We start from the raw sequence: 19,107 nt of genomic DNA, 5'->3' as shown, positions 1-19,107 counted from the left end.
GCCACCAACTATCCCGGATAGGGGTCCCGGAAGGAACGGCCGCCCAGGGAGTCTCAGGCAGCTTCCAGCCAGGGGTAACCCTTAGGAGCAGTCTGAGTCTTCACATGATCAGCTCTTCTAAAAGAGAGTGCAGCTCTGTGATCAGCTGAGATCAGCTCAGCTCTGCTCATGGGTTGCCCCAGCCAATGCACAGATGGGAGACCGTGAAGCATTCTGCAGAATCCTTACTGGCAGACTTCAGCAAAGGGGGCCAGTGACAAACTTCCACTGAACTGCACAAAAGCTGGGGTTTTTATAGAGAAGTGGAGAATTGGGAAAGGGACCAATGGTCTAACACCAGGGTAAAAATGACTAACAGGGGAGATAACATGGGGTCCCAAAGCAAGGGACAGGGGTCCGGGGGACAGGAAGGAAGGAGTCCACAGCTTAATCACCATGACAAAGTAGTTAGATCTTAGGGGACAGATCTCCAAGGAGGAAGCCTGTCAGAGAGCTGGGCTTCCTTCACACCTTCCAACCCAAACCATTCCATGACTCTATAATTCTCTCTGCCCCTTCCCAGCCAGGGCAGACAGCCACAGCCAAAGACAGTGCTGGCCACGGGACAGACAGACTTTTCCCAGCAGCTGCCCACCCTGCCCAGCCCCACCAGTACCTTGGCAGCGGCTGGGAATAGCAGCATTTGTTTGCAGAGCAGCAGCCCAGAGTGCTTGGACAGAGCTGCACACTCAGCATAACCCAAATCTCCCCAAAAGAACTGAATAAAATCCCTGGGCAGAGCAGGAGCAGGCAGGGACCCAGATCCCCTCCTCATGCTTGTCACATGAATGAGCTCTGCAGCCAGGCTCCCCTCTCCCCAGGAAGGGGATTGTGCTGTGTTGTGGGGAGGATTAGGCTGTTTCAGGAGGCTGGGAATGTCTGTGGGTCAAGGGCTGTGAAGCTGCCTGGCTTCTCACAGTACCACAGGCACCACAGCCCCACACACCAGGGAAAACAGGCTCAAGGCAGCTGTAGGGTTGGGGTGCATTTGGGCACCCCCAAGGAGGTGATGGAGGATGGCCCAACAGCACAGCAGAGGCAGCAGCAGCTTCCCAGCCTGTAACCACTGTAGCCAGAGGGCTCACCAGTGAACTGCCCCAAATTCCCTAACAGGGAAGGAAGGAAAGGAAAGACAGCTGGGGTCTGCCTGCCTCATCCCAGCTGGCAACAGCCAGCAGCTGGAGCACCCCATGCTCCTCTGGGAGCCCCCAAACCCACCCAGCTATTGCTGAGCATTTCTGGCTGGCAACCTCAGATGTTTGGAAAAACAAACTGCAGGGGAATTAGCTCCCAAGTATTTCCTCAATTCTGCACGCTATGACGAGAATTTTGTTTTGTGATCCCTGGAGGAAGGAAGGCGACATGGCCTGGTGCATAGAGGAAACCCTGTGGAAGAATGAGGAGAATCTGGCCAGCAATACTCCCACTGCTCACAGCTCCTGGCCTGGGGAGCAGGGAAGCACACAAGTCCCCATGGATGTACTGTACTTTGCAAAGGGATCATTACAGCAGATCCCCATCTCCTCCAGTTAGGCAGTGCAATGGGTTCAGCCTGCACAGCATCCCTGGAACACAAGGGCTGGTTTGAGCATCCACTGCCCACTCACCCACCATCATAGGTAAAGCCAGAGCTCCCATCTGCTTTTTGGAGCACTGTGCCTGATTTTAGCTCCCATTTTACAGATATGTAACAGTGAGAGAGGCTCTGGGAGCCCAGGTCCTGTACTTCCCATCACTGCATATGACTTTGCTTACAGAAGGAATGTGACTGAATATAGCCCTGCTGCTCCCAAGAGCTAAGACAGGAACAGGCACAGGGACGGCCCCTGCCTGGTGGGAGAGGCTGGCCCAGGACAGTCTGTGACCAGGAGGGGTGCCACACCTGCCATAGCAAGGACTGTGCTCTACTCCAACCAGGGCACTTAATAGCTTATAGCCTAATACAGGGCAAGAGTAAGTTTTCTCCTCCCAGTCCAACAGACACCTTCCTATTTCCACAGCATTGGACCACAGGAACAAATTCCACAGGAGACCCTGGAGCAAGGACAGGGCTGACATCCAGCTCCATACACGGCATGGAGGTCACTGGTAGAGAACAACCAGGATTTATTACTGAAGTGCTCCCAGCCAGCCACATCCAAGCAGCAGGAAATTATTTAAACACTTTTTTCCTTAGAAGCAGGGTTGGCTTCCTGCCCTAGCTGTGTGAGCCTCTCCCAGTGGCACTGGCTACAGGAACACCCATGTCAGCTGTGGGCACAGCCCAGACAGGACCCCCAATGCCCATAAGAGGTGGGGATCAATAGAGAAGGGCTGAGCACATCCTGGATTGCAGAGGACAAATGACCTTCTCTACAGGTATCACCAATGGCAGAAGAGCCCAGACCCTCCTGCAGCACTGTCTGACTGAGTCCCACCAGAGACCATCCCACACACAGAGGGAACCTTGTCTGTATCTACAAAAACTTGGATAACGGGCAGTTTCCCAGGGGTTGGTAATTTTGACGTGAGCCCATTCCTGTGGTCCACCAGACACCCCAGCTATGAAAATACAATTACCTGGCTTTACAGTATCACAGCTCAGTAACCATACAACACCCTCTTTTACAAAATACTCCCCTGGCTTTATAATCTACAGCATTAAAAAAAACTCCAACAATCCAGGCTGCTTTATGAGATATTTAGACCAAAAAAAGGCAAAAGGGGCCTTGCAGATGTGAAAGCAAGGAGCACAGTTGCAATGCGTGGCCTGAACCTGCCAGGGATCCCAGGGACCCCAGAACAACTCCCTCAAGGCCACCTTCATTTAATCTCTCATTTACTTTTAGCCCCACACAGGTGTGGTTCCATTCAGCTTGGAAGGAAACAGACAGCAAAAGTATCTGTGCATCACTCAGATTTTTAAGTGCATGTCCCTCCCCCTCACAATCAAGGGAGTTCTCAAGGGTTTTTACAGGTTTTCAAAACCAGAGTGCATGAGGACACTATGCTGTAGCCACCCCAACTGCTAACCAAAGCCTCCTCTTCCAGCTGCAAAGGGGCATCTCACCCTCTCAGTATGTGTCCAGCTTCCACAGGATGCTGGGAGCAGCAAGTGGAGAGCCAAGCCCTGCCACAGCCCCACTCACCCTCTCCCCAAAATTGACCCTAAATCTATGTAATCTGGCACATAGAAATCACACTTCTAAGAAAGAAGTTCAACATTTGATGGGTAAATTGTAAAAAAACAAGTTTATTTGAAAAAACTCAGCCTCTTAACATGAATTCTGATCAACATTTACTAGAACTTGAGAGCCATTAACCTGCTCCACATACGTGAGATATTTTCCAACACTAAAAAATAAAAAATAAATACATACAAATTCTTTCCTCCCCCTTACGTGTCCTAGATGTGAGAGGTTCAGCATCCACTGCCTTAAGATCTCAGTTGAACAGAAGCAAGTAAAAGAGGTTTCTCTAACAGATAAAAGAGCAAAAGCAGATAAAGTCTCAGGGATGTACCATGTCCACCCACCTCACCACTCTGCCCGAGGTCAGGCACCCAAAACACTTGGCTGGAAGGGATGCTCTGGTGGAAATCCACCCCACGAGCAGGATGGGGCAGCACAGCCGACAGCAGCATGAATGCCAGCACCACAACCTGAACCCATTTCACATCACACTGCACTGGGCTGAGAAGAGGCACTATCGAGGCAGAGTGGGGATGCAGGGGGAACCCCAACACTCCCCAAGGAAGGCTTGGGCAAGCAGGGCTGCCACAGCCCTGGAGTGGGTGATGCTGTCCAACAAGAACTGCAGCTATCTTTCTTCAACCTGAATATCCCATGAGAGAACAGCTACAAAAACAGGGATTTTAAAGAACTACAGTAGCTAAAGTGTTTTCAAAACATACCTAAAGACCACCTAAAGAGCCAGGAGGCACTGAGCACGGGGGTTGAGGAGCACCTTGCCCCATGCCCACATCTCCCCCGCAGAGGGCCTGCAGTAAGAAGCGTGTGAAGCAGTATTCATTCAGGGCCGGCCCTGAAGCCCAACATGCTTCAACAAATCCAGTATCCTGCTTTTATGGCTTTTTAACAACAAAACTCCCCAAAACACACACATATCCCCCCACCCCCAAGCAGAATACAGAGCTGAAGCACAGTTTAGAGTTAAGGCTCCTTCAGATTCAGCTAGATATGGAGACTGTAAGGCACATATTAGTACATTCATGTTACTGTTAAAAAGCCAGACTATAAAAGCCCCCTGCCCCTGGACACATGAGGATACTGCATATGTAGTCCTGTTACCTTTGTTTAACACAGATGGAAAGACAATTCAGAGCCTGTTTAAAAATGAACACCTGGTTTAAACACTTCTCACGGCCACCCAGCGCCAGCAGAGCTCTGCCCCAGCCGCCGCACCAGGGCAGCAGCGCTTCCCCGACACTCCGGGATTAAGACCAGTCCCTCACATGCGGCTCTCCTCCTCTTTGACACCATCCTCCACATTCTTCTGAGGTGAGGGGGCCACATCATTGTTTGCCTCCTTCTGCTTCTCAGCCTCATCGATGTTGGTCTCTTCCTCCTTCCCTTCATTCTTTGCTTTCTCCTCTGCCTTCTGCTCCTTTGCCACCAGGCGATAGTTGATGCCCATCCCAATGAAGAGGTAGATCCCAGCGATGATCAGGACAACCCCGCAGGCCCAGTACGTGTACTTGTAGTCACCATACATGTCATTGAGCTTCCCTAAGAGACAAGAGAGGGGACAGTTTAGCAAGATGCCCCCAGAGCAGCTCCAGGTCATGGAGATGTTCCCAAGAGCAGCCCAAGCCCATCACTCTCACATTCAGGCAAGGACCTGTCCCACATTCCTTTATTCCCTGCTCTGTTACCCTGTGCCAGGGGTTCAGATCCCACTTCCTTGGCCATTCCTCGGATGCTGGGATGGTCTCCTGACCACTGCCCCAGTGCCAAGGGCTGCCCATGGCTCAAGGGAACCCACCACCACTCTCAAGTCCAGGCAGGACAGCCAGAGTCAAAGAATCATTAAGATTGGGAAAGACCTTGAAGATCATTAAGTCAATCAATCACCAACCCAGCACCACCCCATTAAAACCATGTCCTCAAGTGAGTTCTCCAGGCACAGCACACCCTACCTAGCATAGGGGGTCCCAGAAGCACAGGGCAACACTCCACGATGGTCACCAGACCAACAGCACTGGAGAACCGCTGAGCTCCCACCAGGTCCATCAGGGTCTCAAACAGGATCGAGCTCAGCCAGCCAAAGGCAAAGCCAAAGAAGCCAGCATAAATGCAGAAGCCAGCATAGGTGGTGGACATGGGGACCAAGAGGTGGCAAACCCCATTGTAAATAATAGAGACGGCAAAGAAATACTGGATGCGTGGTCTGACCCACTTGGTGTTTGCCACCAGTCCCATGGAAGGTCTGGCCACCATGTCCACAAAGGCCAGTATGGAGAGCAGAAAGGCTGCAGAGTCACTAGCAATCTTCTTGCTCTTTGCATAATTGCTGAGGAAGACCAAGGGAGCGAACAACCCAAAGAACATGATTACGTTGCCTGACAGATAGAGCAAGAAGCCCCTGTGTGTGAACAGAGACAGGTCCAAGAATTTGTTGATTGTCTGGAAGAACGAGCTCTTCTCTTTCTTGGCCTTTCCATCAATCAGGTCCGTGCTGGTGTCACCATCATCCTTTTTGCCTGCCTTCCCAGCCTCCTGCTGCACTTCCTTATTGGCCTCTTTCTTCAGCTGATCTGGCTTGGGACCTATGGGCCGCATCAGGGATCCAGCCACGCAGCAGTTCAGGAGGAGGCCACCCAGGATGAGGAAGCTGCCACGCCAGCCAAATATGCCAAAGAAGAGCTGGTTGACGGGTGCCAGGGTAGAGAGGAAGACAGGGCTGCCCGCCATCGCCAGCCCATTGGCCAGTGGACGCTTCTTGAAGAAGTACTTGCCAATCATGGTTAAGGCAGGGTTCAGGTTGAAGGCAAGTCCAAGACCTGCAGGAGAGAGATAAGGGGCTCAGAGCTTGGACACCCCCAGCAGCACTAGCAGAAGGGCTAGTGGGACAAGCAGGGTGTCAGTTCTGGGGAGGGGGGGAGGTCCCAGCTCCATTTCCAACTTAGAATCAAGGAATCATTTAGGTTGGAAAAGCACTCTAAGATCATGGAGTCCAACCACTGCCCCAGCACTGCCAGGTCCACCATTAACCCACATCCCTAAGTGTGACATCCACATGCTTTTTGAACGCTTTGAGGCATGGTGATTCCACCAGTGGCCCATACAGTGCATTCCAACACCTGACCCACCCACCTCACAGCTGCATGAGTGGGAGTCAGCCCCTGCTGCCAGCTGAAGAAGAGGCACCCAGGCAGTGACAGGAAACAGAATTTATGCAAATTCAGACATCAACTAATAATTATTGGGTTGAAGCTGCTCCTTTCACTGCCCCACTAGGGCAGAGCTATCGCTTACCCCCTATGACCCCAACACAGAAGTAGAGCTCCTCCACCGTGTTGCAGAAGGAGGCTGCGATCAGCCCACAGCCGGACAGGCAGCCGCCTGCGATCATGATGGGCCGGCTGCCATACTTGTTCACCAGGATGCTGCTGATGGGACCTGAGCAAAGAAAGGAGATGCATCCAGAGAGAAGTTACCTTAGCATGAGATACCGAACACACACAGGCAAGCACACTGCAGCTTTACTGCCAGAGGATTCCAGCTTTCACAGTGTTGCTTCTCCCAGTGAGGGAACTGGGGTAAGGGGAAAGGGCAGGAGGCTCAGAGGCAGCTGGAGATAAAGAGAATCACAAAATGGTTTGGGTTGGGTTGGAAGAGACCTTAAAGATCACCTTGTTCCAAATCCCTGCCATGGGCAGGGACACTACACTAGAACAGGCTGCTGCAAGCCCTATCCAACCCAGTCTTGAACATTTCCAGGGATGGGACAGACACAGCTTCTCTAGGGTTCTCTGTGCCAGGGCCTCATCATCCTCAGGGAAAAACTTCTTCCTAAATATGTAATCTAAACCAACCATAGAGAGAGAACTGTTGAAGCACAGAAAGCTTTGACTTCTTTGAGCAAGTTGACTGCTGTGGGCTGAAATGGGAGCTGCTTGGCCACCAGCTGCTCCCAGACACAGGGCTTTGGGACAGGCTGAAGTCACCTGTCTCATGCTGTGCTGTGGGCTCTACCCTATTTATGGCAACCCACCCACCATGAGCTGGGGTCTCAGCTGCAAAGCAACTGCACATCACCTGCCAGAGGTTTCTGATCAAGACCAGACAAAGCTGTGAGGAAACACCTTCTCTGGGTGCAGGTGAAGCTCCCTAGGGCTTGGGGAGAAGCAGCACTGCCCCAGGAGAAGGGGTGCTTCTGTTTCCACTGCTACCCCTAAAGCAGACAGGGCCCAATTGCCCTTTCAAGTGCTTCACTATCAGGAGCTTTAACCCAAAGCAAACAGTGATTAGAGACTGCCAAGCATGCTCTACAGACACTAAAATGTATTTAAATACACTGAATGAACATCCATTGAATATTAACAGACCTTGCTTTGCCATTAACAGACAGGGACGTTGTCAACATGTTATTCATGGGTCCTCGGATGGTACTTGACCTTTTTGCCCAGTTTAAACAGAGCCTGGAGCAGGTTACAGAAGCCTTGGCACTGCAGAGGCTGTCCCCAGCCCCATGACATTCTGCTCTCTGCTACCAGAGGCTCGAGTGCAATGGGCCGTGGCCCTGGTCCTGTGAGAGGCAGCAGCACATGGGAGCTGCCATATCATGAGTCCCATAGAGTGCTCAGCACTTTGCAAAACCTGGACCTTGAACTCAGCAAACGTGATGCCCCTAAACAGAGTCTAAAGGCAGACACAGCCTTTCCTCCAGGAAGTCCACCTGGGAGCAACAGGTTCCAAGGGGCACTCAGCAGGAAGCCACACAGCTGGGAAGTGCCAGGTACTCTAGGGCCAATTCCCCACACCGCCCCCACTTTTTTTAAAGGAAAATAATTCACACACACTCTTATTTTCTACATCCACAGGAAGCATTTTTGACTAAACATTACCTGATCAAACTTGATTGGTCAAGCTGCCAAAAACATGTAAGTAATGGAATCTAATCCCAACATGGATCTGAAAAAGGGGCATTTGACACCATGCCATCCATGCATCCTGATGGTCACTGCACAGAGCAGCTGTAGGGAAATGTGCTTCCTCCTCACACCTAGCCCTGCCCAGGACAGGAGCTGCCCCAGCTCTGTGAGGTTCCATCAGTCCAGAATGTTCCTCCAGAGGATGAACTACTTTTTCAGCCTCCAAGCAAGCAGGTGTTCTAGGAGACAGGGAAAATGGGATGCACACTGGGACTGCTCCAGTGCCACTCAGACTCTGTAAAGGGTCTGGTTTCATGCAGAAATGAGTGGGACAGCAGTGATTCCTGTGTTTCAGCAGCTGGGGGATGAGTCATAGAAAATCCTGAGATGGAGTCCAACTCCTGGCTCTGCACAGGACAACCCCAACAATCCCTTCTGCCTGAGAGCATTGTCCAAAATGCTCCTCAAGCTCTGGCAGCCTTGCAGCTGCAACCACTGCTCTGGGAAGCCTGTTCAGTACCTGACCACCTTCTGGGGGAAAAAAAATACATCCAGGTAGATCTGGGGTACTTTCAGCATCCATGCCACCCACATATGGGCAGCAGCTGCTAGAATTTAATGGCAACAGTTCAGTGAAAGCAGGAGAGACAGTATCGCCAGGGAGGGAGGGGGACATGGGGACAACCTCCAGTACTGGAGTTGTGGAGGGAATTCTTACCCCTGGCAGCTCCAGACAGTGCCCCCAGAAGAACCAGCTCTGAGCTATTGGGAGAGGAGGAATGGCCTAGATTGGGTCTCATTAAGGCAGTTACACGGTTTACAAGCTTGTTACAACATTGGAGCAGGGAAATGTGCTCGTCGCTTCGCTAGCTGAGCGAGGACAAAGCAGAGCCTGTTCCCCCAAAGGAAAAGCCTCGTGTTCAGTCGGGAGCTGACGTCAGCTCCTTTGGATGCACAAATCCAACAAGGCTGCAGGCAACAGGCCAGCTGTGGACTGGTGGCAGGGACAAGCTCTCATTTGCCTCTGAAGTGGCCACAACAGTAGGCTCACAGTGTTTCTTTCAGCCCAGCACAACACTGTGTTTGCAGGCACATACAAGACCCCAGGGTCTGGAGACCAGGAACACTCTGCATGCTCCTCACCCAATAAAACCATGCATAAAGTACCCAGCTTGGGAATTAAAAGCCTTCAAAAGGCAGCTTCTGAAGGACAGGGGAGGGAGGGGAGCTGTTTTAGTTTAGGTGGATTTGCCTTATTCTGCTCACATCTTTGTACTTCCAGTGCATGCTGCCATCCTCAAACAGCAGAAGCTGCCTCTTGGCACCAGCTAGCATTAACATGTGGCACGAGGCTTCAGTGCATTCCAAGCACAACTGAGCTGACAAGAAACTGGGGACAGATCCCTAGATACACCCACTATTCCCTGAATTTAAAAAAAAAAATAAATAAAAAAATCAATGTCTTATCTGAAAGGAAGTGTCCCTGAAAGCAAGGCTGCCACATGTGGCACAGCAGCTCCCCAGCCTTCAGGAAGATGCTGGGAGCAGACACAGCATCTGTAGCCTACTGTAACAAGGACAAAGGCAGAATTACACAAGTCGTAATTCCCCGGAAAGATTTTACAGCTTTGCGGAGGAGGACAGATTAACCTGGTTCTTGCATTCTGGGCATTAAATGTAACTTTTTGAGCAACCTCCTTTAAGAAAACCCATTAAGGGAGGTTTTGCTCTCACATAAGGAAAGAACTCAAAGTTATAGCAGAAGTTTGGTGGTTGTCACTGCAACCAGGTGGGAATCACCAGCCCCAGCAGGAAAGCAGCATCTTGTGCTGTGATGCAGCACATGTACCAGCCTCCAGCCCACTTACCTCCTGCATACATAACAGCCAGCATGATGGAGGAGATCCAGGAGACTTTGCTGCTGGACGCATTGAAGATGACCTCAATCTCTTTGAAGAACACTGTGATAGATTTGGGGAAGGCATAGGAAAAGCCAATGGAGATGAAGGCTCCGATGACCACAGCCCATCCCCATCCTCCTTCAGGAGGAGTGTATCCTACGGGGCCTCCAATGGCCGGTGGCATCTTGAATCAAGTCGGCGATGACTCGGTTGGGGATCACAGATCTGCAAAGGACAAAGCGTTTCCTCAGCAGAAAGCAGAATTCCTGCTCCTGGCATACAACTGCACAGCTCAAACTCTGTTTGCAAGGTTGGCACTGCACCAGTGCCCCCACCACCATAAGAAAAGCTGATTCTTAAGGTGAGAGCACTCCAGGATCACCAGCACAGTGGGTCACTCCAAAGCACACGCTCAGATTGCAGCTGGCCTTTAAGAGCCCCAGTCAGCACATGTTTGTAAGCGACAAATTTAAGGCATGACATCCTGACCTAAGCTGGAAAGGGCAGGGAGCGTCTGTGACAGCAGCCAGGGCTCATCTGCATGGGCAGAGCTCCCATAGCATCTCCAGGAGTGCCACCCCAGCACTGCAAAATCCCAGGAAGCCCCAGGCCACCTAGAACAGGAGCTGCATACATACATGCATGGTTATTAAATCCAGACACTTAGGGGAAGTAAGTCCCCATGCATGAGCCGAACAGGACACCCCTATTTCTGCTGAAAAAGGGCAGTTGGGTGTCACAGCACACCCACCATTCCTAAAGGTCAGAGTCTGTGGCTAAACTTAGCCTGAGCAGTGACTAAGGAAAGGTCCCATATGCCACCAGGGAAGGGGGAGGTGGATGCACACAGTCCCAGCAGAGCTTGGTTCCCCTGCTGTTTGACCCTGCAGGGCACCTCCTGACCCAAATGCATCCAAACCCTCCTTCTTGATCAAAAAGGCTATGGCAGGTTTCACAAAGCACCCAAGTATAAAAACAATTCACCTAAAAAGCTCAAAACCAGAAGTGACTAGAAAACAAAATAAACAGGAAAATGTCATTCAGGCTTGCTGAAGTGTGGAATCCCCTTGGAGAGGCTGATTGGGAGCAATCCAGAGGCCATCAGGGTCAGGCTGCTCATGCATGGGCCCACGCTGCAGCAGAACTAGATCACACTCCAGAGCTGCTGTTACTCCAAATGAAGGCTGGTCCAGGCAGCCGAGAGCAGCACAAGGCATCACAGCAAGGAACCGTAAGAAGGGCAGCTGCTCACAAACAAGGGTTACATCATGCAAAGCAACAGAAATCACTACCAGCCCCAGAACCCCTGTGCATCCCCAGGGATTTCAGAAGGCATTTTCTGATGGACTGCGGCGCTCCTCAGCCACACAGAGATATCCCCACCCCACCCACCCTATTAAGTGCCACCAGCCAAGGGGCAACATTAGGCTCCTTCACTAGAACCCACCTCCTCATTCAGCAGCTCTTTGCTGCTCAGATTTGCACTTAAGGAAAAAGCCACCTTTGAGCAGGAGAGACTTTTCCAGAGCTCCTGAGGCCATACCAGGCAGAGTGACAACTTCAAAGCAGTGTGGCGCTGGCTCAGAGAGGTGCAGCCTCCTATTTATAGCCTGTATCCGCCCCAGCTCACAGCGATTACCATCTCATCCATGGCTGCTGACATGCCAGCACCTATTTGGCACACCCCTATAGCACACACTACAGGACTAAGGGCTCCTGCCTTCTCACCCACTCCATGTCACTTGGTGCATATCCACGGCTGGGATCCCGGTGTCCTGGTCGAAGCACAGCTGGTGATCCAGAGTCATGGGGAGATCCTGCTCCTTCCTACCTGGCACTGGAAGTACTGGCAGCAGTTATCTGATACAGCACCAAGTTAGCCAGAGCCACCTGACACCTGGCCACAGTGATGCCTACCAGGTGATGCCCCAGACCCACATGGGGCCAGAGGAAGAAAAGCACAGGAGGTCGGTTTCTGCAAGCTGCTAAGACTGGTTTAGTGCGACCCAGACAATGATTTTTCTCTGGCAGGGTATTTTCCTGCATCCTGGCCAGTGCAACACATGACCATCACGAGCAGCTCCAAGCCACCCACCGCTCCAACAAAGGAATCATTGACAAGACGCTGCCCCTGGCACGTCCGCAGCTGAACTATGCCCAGGAGCCAGAGCCCATTTCTTCCAATTTCCTCTCTGGGACTCACCAGGATGAGCCCGTATCTGTGGTGTCAGGCTGCAGGCAGATCCCCAGGCCAACACACACCTGTGGGCACCCACCTGGGACAAGCAGCCACCGAGGAAACTGCCAAGCTCCAGAAAGGCTCCCAATGCAGTCTTGGTTTTGGAACACAGAGAAGCCCACCCACCCACCCACCATGAGCACTAGGAATTGTTGAACATGCTCTCCCCAAACAAGCTGCACACTGGAGTTTCTGCCACCTCTTGCTTTGAGTCACACTGAGCTTTCACAGCCTTCAGTGAATCCTAGAGCATCATCCAATCACACCGATTTATCCAAAACATTTTTGAAAGCTGAAACTACCAGGTGCTGGCTATAAAAGATCCTAGAAAGGAATATAATCTACTTGTAAGCACTAATTAAAATTACAGGCAATAAAAGTCATCCGAGGCAAAGGCTGAGGGGGTTACGATGGGGATTTTCCCCTTTTGTTCCTGAGACATATACATTGGTTTAATTCTTCCACTGCTCCCAAGGAGTTGAACTGCTCCAAAATGACTGTGGTTTGGTTCATTTATTTTTTCTTCCCCTACAAGCAGCATTCCTCCTCCTGCGGGTGCTGAGGTGGCATCTCTCTGTAAAATAAAAGGCTTCTGGCAGGTTAGACATGATCTCTCTTGCATTGCTGAGGCACAATGAAAAATCTTGAGCTGAACAAGGTTTTGAGACCAAAGATTCCCAAAGTCTGACGCCAGAGTTTACACAAGGAGTTCTGCATGCCACAACACTTTTCCCTGAGTCACTGAAAATCCTCATTAAGTTTTAGAAAAGCTCATCCTTCAATTGCATTAGGCTTCTTTACAATTTACTCTTTGCTCCCACACAGGAGTACTTTCAAACAAGTGAGGAAAAAAAAATAAAGCACATGTAATGCAGCCAGCCCAACTGGAAAGATTACATCCCTTTTGCAGAAAAAGAAATTAAAAAAAAAAAAACAAAAAACACAAAAACAAAAACCAGAACACATCATTATGACATTTTCAGCTGTTTTGGAAGAGCTGCAACATGTAGAGATGTGATTAGAAATCAAATTCACAGCTGCCAGGCAGCCAGCTACAGTTTGCCCTATTAGAAAATAGAATAACCATATTTACAGTAATTAAGACTGATGAGACCAAGTAATGACTGAGTATCACAACTGCTCCCTATAAAAGTCCTGACTAATCTGCAGGAATGGGTAGCCTACAGCCACACTCCTCTGCACAGCTATAGTGAGAGCAGGAATTGAGGTAATGAAGATGGTATCACCTCAAAACAGATCCCCCCAGGAGACTAAAGCCCTGATATCTCCCAGGTCTCACCCACAAGCAGTTATCCTTTCTCCAAAGGGGCCTGGAACAGTATGATTTCAAGACTTTTAGTTACATAATGCAGTAAATTGCTGCAGTTTTGAAAGCTCAGATTGGCAGGACTCCAGCACAGAAAGACAGAAGCTCACATTTATAAAGTGCTGCAAATGCCCCAAAGTATTTCTGGGGCAAAGTTTTTATTAAAGTGGCTCTCAGTCCTCCTTTTTGGGGTCAAAGGAAGAGGGACATTCTCCCATCCAAGCAGAGGCCTTGCCCAGGCACAACACACCTTTGCCTCTACTCACACATCCCTCCAGCCCAAGGCTTCCCTACATTGGGCATGTATCATAGCAGGTGTGAAATCCACCATGGGTCATTCCAGCCCTGCTGTCTTTGCTTCTTGCTCTTCCTGTGCATCCAGCTTCTGAGATGGACATAGCATTGTCCCAAGCAGGATCTCCACAACAAAAAAGATGTCCAGGCTATCCAATGGCCATTTGGGCCCCTTGTGCCTTTGTCAGCAGGACCAAGCCTTTGGCCTGGGAATGCCAACACTGAAACACCTAGGCCAGGCAGGATAGGCACAAAGATGTCCCTTGCTAGAAGCACAGATCACACCTCCCAAAGGAGCTCTTCCCTCAAGCCCCCAGCAGAAAGGGGGATGCTCTTCTCCAGAAGCTTGTTCCCCATCAGCCCAGCCCAAAGAATTAGCCAAAAGATTAGCCACATCCACCCCTCCCAGCACAACCTCCCAAACCCAGCTCATCACAAGAGGCGCTTCCAGTGCTCAGCACAGGGCCATAAACATCCATGGGACATTTGCTCAACATGGGGAGCTGGCAGGCCCCCAACATCCCTTCTGATCCCTGAAATTAAACTGAGATCTTTTGCTGGGGAAATGAAGGGGCTTGGCAACCACCAGCTGTTCACAGCCAGTAACATTCTACAGCTTCAAATTTGGACTTTTTTTGGCCTGAAGTAAGATGAAAGAGATTGTCAGGAGTTGAGACACCACTTTCACCAGTTTTAAGCAGGTTTAGAGCATTATGCACAGATCTCTAATTCCAGCAGGCACCCACAGCCGGGGTTTAACCTGGCAGCACATGGCCTACGTGACTCTCCAGCACTTCCAAGGGCTCTGCACCAGGACAATAGTCAATTGAGGCCCTGCTCAGCTCCAGCCTTTGCTGCCGGGGTGAGCCAAGGTCAGCAGCACAGGCAGGGCTCACTCAAGGCCAGCAGCCCGCATGGGCAAGCTCAAGGTTTTGGCCAGAAGCAGCCCAGCCCACTCAGTGCCTCTTCCCACCAGGGATGGCCAACACACTCCCAGACATGCCCCAGTCTGTCGGCCCGGTGAGCCAACACCAGCGTGCAGACAGACAGACGCCATGGGGCACAGCATTGGCAGCTGCCCTTCTCCAGCTCCCCCACTGGCAGCACGAGCCTCAGCCTGCAGGGGCACAGATCATCCTGCTCACCCCACCAGGCACAGCCACAAACTTGTCCTGGACACTCCCAATTGGTCTCTCTGGTGGACACAGCCCCTTAGCCTCCAAAACACGCCCAGCATGGCACAGGGCATGAAAGGCTGCAAGCTGCCCTGCAAAATGAAATGTTGGGATAGTTTGTTGGCAGTTTTGGAGGAAACAAACCAACCAGAGAGATGAGCAGCTATTTGTGACCACCAGAGAAGCTCCCATCTGGGGCTGCTGTGCCTGGCTGTTAGCATCAACAATGCTCAGTAAGGACCAAGCATCTTACTGGTGTGAGAAAGCATGAAATCAGGCTTAAGCAAGCTACCAACAGGCCCAAGGGAGAAAGCCTGGCTTATTTCTACACTAGAGCCTGGCTGTGGTCATGGCTCTTCTAGAGCCCTCAAGCCCAAAACCCTGCAGCCAGAGGGGTTTGCAGATCAGTTACAAGAATATTACTTGAAGCAAGCAGCTCTTGCATGTAGTCTGGGCTCACATCAGCTTTAGCCCACAGCACAGCACACCTAGAGTCCCCTCTTTAACTGCACCCCCATCCCTAGGGAAAGGGATTCTCATAGCACCAGCTGCCAGCCAAGCCCCTGTCTCAGGAGGGGACAGGGGGTGCTCAAGCCCCTGTACAGGGTTCCCCAGTCGCACCCTGAGCACAAGTCATGCTCTGCCAGGACACAGAGTTGATCCTCCCTGCACCAGCAGTGCTCAGGAACGCTCCCAGGACACCATGTGCCTGCCCGGAAATCCTCAGAATGAGAAAAATGTAGTATGGAATAGCATTGGCATTCTTTCATTAGAGACCCACAATGCCAGCCAGAGACAGCTCCGGGTGTCTTAGCAAAGCAGGGGGCTGCAAAATCACAAAAAGTCACAGCAGCCACCATCAAACAGAACTGGTTGTGTCTTCCCTAAGTGCAGGAGTCTGAATTTTGATCCCAGCCACTGCCACATTATTGCTAGCTTCGAGTAAGCACCAGGACAGAGGTGGGACATGCACACCAAGGACCCAAAAGCACAAGGGTGGAGGTGGGAGAGGAGGTCACACCAAGGACCCAGGAGTACATGGATGGAAGTGGGACACTCACACCGAGGACCCAGCCCTCAAACCAGGACCAAGGCAGCACTGGGATGGAGGCAGGAAAGGAGGTCACACCAAGGGCCCAGTAGCACTCTGGTGATTGCGGTTTCAGTAATTAACTACAGACACACGTGGATTTTCCTTGGCTACAGAACTACACTGCAGCGGCTCTAAGGACACAGTGAGTCATATCGATACCAGTGGTGAGAGGCTCCCACTTTCTTAAGTGTCTGTTATAGGCTGATTCCAGAGGAGGAAATAGGAAAAGCCATAAAAGTGCAACAGTAGATTTGACCTACAGAGCTTAATGAGATGCACCTCCCAAGCCTACGTGCAGCTTTTCAACTGCTCATAAAGGAGATATAAAATGACAGCATGAAAGTCACTGGGTATTTTCCTCTTTAGCTGCCAGACAAATCAGGCCAACTGTGTCAAATAGAAGCCAAGAAAAAGTACATGCGACCATTCACACCTTTTCCAGGTAACACCTCCTGGAAGGGAACAATGTTTCACGCCTTCCCAAGGGACTAGGACAGCCACAGGCACCCCCACGACTTTGGGGCAGGGTGATCTGCCATACTCTAACAGAACTTTTTGTAATTAGGAGGTCCTCACCCCAGCGGTTCATCTAAGACCAAGAAAGTTCCTTCCCAACAAAGGCACCATCAGGAGCTTGGGGAGTTTCTTTACACCCAGCACACCCCAGCTGTTCCCTGCCCTGGCCCATTTCTCAGCATTGTTCCTTTCCTTCCAGACACAGCCAAAGAATCCTCAGTGCAAAGACACCCAGGGAGAATCCAACAGCACTAAATTACCTCACTTAGCATGAAAATGGGATGCCTGTGCACCACAAAAAGACTTAAGGCTCACAGAAAGGCACAAAACCCTTATTATACCTGCTTCCTTGTGATGCAACTAAGAAAACCCACCTTTTTCCTCAGAAGAGGCTTAAAGCTGGAGAACACGAATAACCATTGTGCAAAAGGTCCACCCTTAAAGGGCAGGGTTCGAGCACTCAGGGCATTTACTGTTTCAGGACAAGAATCCCACCTCACTTGCCTAAGGTACAATTCATAATTCCCCTCTGATCTGCCTGTCCACACTCAAGCCCTCCAGCGTTGTTCACTTTCATGATGCATTCGTCCACCTTTCAGCTGCAAAGACAGTCTGTTCAGGACTTCTACCCGACCTGCAACACCCAAACCGGGTGAAGCATTCCAGCAGCACACCTGGATCCCAGGCCCGCTGAGGTTCCCGAGCATCTCACCCTGGGGCCAGCAAACACCTGCCACAGGCCCCCAGGCTTCAACCAGAGCAGACCCCAGGACCAGAGCTGGTAGGTGCTGGCTCCTAGTAGCGTTCTGACAGCCCCTTGCTGCCCAGCGAGTGTAAGGTACCACCGGCCACCAGTGAACTCCAGCAGCCTCAGCTTTTTCCTGCTGATCACCGAAACGCTTTGCTGGCTGAGTGATTCACATACCTGAGAGTGGACGCACGACCCAAACCCGTACAGGGCCATCAAGACCTTACTACCACCTCCTCCCTGAACAAGGCAGAAACAAAAGCTAAAGGCACCTCTCCTGGAGCCGGAGCACGGTTCCGCAGTCCATTCTGCACAGCCAGCAGGGGATTACGGTGCTGAAGGACTTGGGTGACTCACCCACCTGAGCAGCCTCGAATGCCCGAGGTCCAGCTCTGAGCACATGCCAAGAGTAATCACCTGAAGGCCGGTGCGAACGGAATCCCCACGTAGTGCTCCCCCAGGTGCTGAAGGCCGCAGGAGTGCTCCACATGGGGACGGGGGATACCCCCGTGCACCCCAATACCGCAGACCCACTGCCACGACACGGTTCCCACGCTGCTTCCAGGCCCTCCCTGCCTTTATCAAGAGCCAAACATAAAGTAATTACCTCTTCCCTGCGCCCCAGCGCTTATCAAGCGCCCTCAAATGGTGCGGAGATTCCCCCGCGCGGCCCCACAAATACGCCGGGGCAGCGGCCTGAGGGGCCCGGCAGGAGCTCCCCGGGACAGAGCACCCACACCTGGAGGCAACTGGGCCACCCGGGCCCCCCCAGGCCACCACCATGCCCCCGCACCGTTCGCCGGGAGAAGGAAGCCGGGGAAACCCCGACCTCAGGGCGCTAATGCCGGTGAGAGGGACGAGGGCGGTCAGGGCAGGGTACTGAGGAATCCTCACCACGCGGCCATACCGGAGCGGGAACAAAACATGGCTCCCCCCACAGTTCGGGGGCGGGGGAGACCGAAGCGGCGGTTCCAACACAGCCAGAAACGCCGGTGTGGAACCGACCGGCCGCGCGACCGGCCACGGGGGCGGCCCCCCGCTCCAAGAACGGCCCAGGACCATCACCGGCTCCAGGACTTCTAAGCCGGGCCGGCAGCAGAGGCCCCGGGTAGCGCGGAGCCGCCAGAGTTCGTGCGGCTCCCAGAGCCGGGGGCCTGACCCCGAGGCGCCCCCTCCCCGCTCCCTCGGCCGCCCGCCACGCGGCCGCCCGCGCCCTACCTGCGGGTGCCGCCGCCGCCGCCAAGTGCGGCCGCCCCCGCCCCCGCCGCTATAAGGGCGGAGGGGCGCGGGGGGCGGGAGCGGGGCGTGCGCGGCCGAGCACCGCCCCCCGCGCGCCACGTGCGCTCGCCGGGCCCCCCCGACCCCGGGAGCGCGGCGGGGCCGGGCTGGGCCGGGCTGGGCCGTGCGCCACGGCACGTACCGCCCCGGCCCCTACGGGCCCCCGCTGGCGGCGGAACGGGGTTTGGGGCCGCGTGTGCCAGGAGGCCGGGCGGGATGACACTGGCCGGCGGAGCGGCAGCGCGGGACTTCCCTGAACTTGTCCCACGGAGTGACTCTGCTCAGGAATTCCACTCGCTGGGCAGGAGCAGGGGGTCCCCTTGCCCCTCACTGCCGGGCCCTCATTCCTCCCGGGGGTCCTGGACACGCTCCCGAGAGTCCTGACCCCACTCGTGCGGTTCC

The 19,107-nt window shown here is 52.6% G+C and overlaps 1 protein-coding gene across 3 annotated transcripts; it reads right to left on the bottom strand.

Moving 5' to 3' along the window:
- Window positions 1-3,251: 3,251 nt before the first annotated feature.
- Window positions 3,252-18,771, bottom strand: SLC16A1 (solute carrier family 16 member 1). 3 transcript variants are annotated; one of them, XM_058855616.1, is made up of 5 exons: window positions 18,646-18,771; window positions 10,003-10,260; window positions 6,516-6,659; window positions 5,177-6,040; window positions 3,252-4,766 (listed from the first exon to the last, which is right to left on the bottom strand). In XM_058855616.1, the coding sequence occupies exons 2-5, from the start codon at window positions 10,217-10,219 to the stop codon at window positions 4,489-4,491; spliced, it is 1,503 nt and encodes a 500-aa protein (XP_058711599.1). In that variant the 5' UTR covers window positions 10,220-10,260; window positions 18,646-18,771; the 3' UTR covers window positions 3,252-4,488. The 3 variants fall into 3 exon arrangements, with proteins under 3 accessions (XP_058711599.1, XP_058711600.1, XP_058711601.1); XM_058855617.1 differs by lacking the exon at window positions 18,646-18,771 and adding an exon at window positions 11,764-12,628; XM_058855618.1 differs by lacking the exon at window positions 18,646-18,771 and having other exon boundaries at window positions 10,003-11,398.
- Between the last annotated feature and the right edge of the window lie 336 nt (window positions 18,772-19,107).

The sequence above is a fragment of the Poecile atricapillus genome, chromosome 23 (genome assembly GCF_030490865.1).
Source record: "Poecile atricapillus isolate bPoeAtr1 chromosome 23, bPoeAtr1.hap1, whole genome shotgun sequence".
NCBI classification, from domain to species: Eukaryota; Metazoa; Chordata; class Aves; order Passeriformes; family Paridae; genus Poecile; species Poecile atricapillus.
The sequence above is the reverse complement of the archived record's forward strand: the minus strand, read 5'-3'. Positions and strand labels throughout refer to the sequence as shown.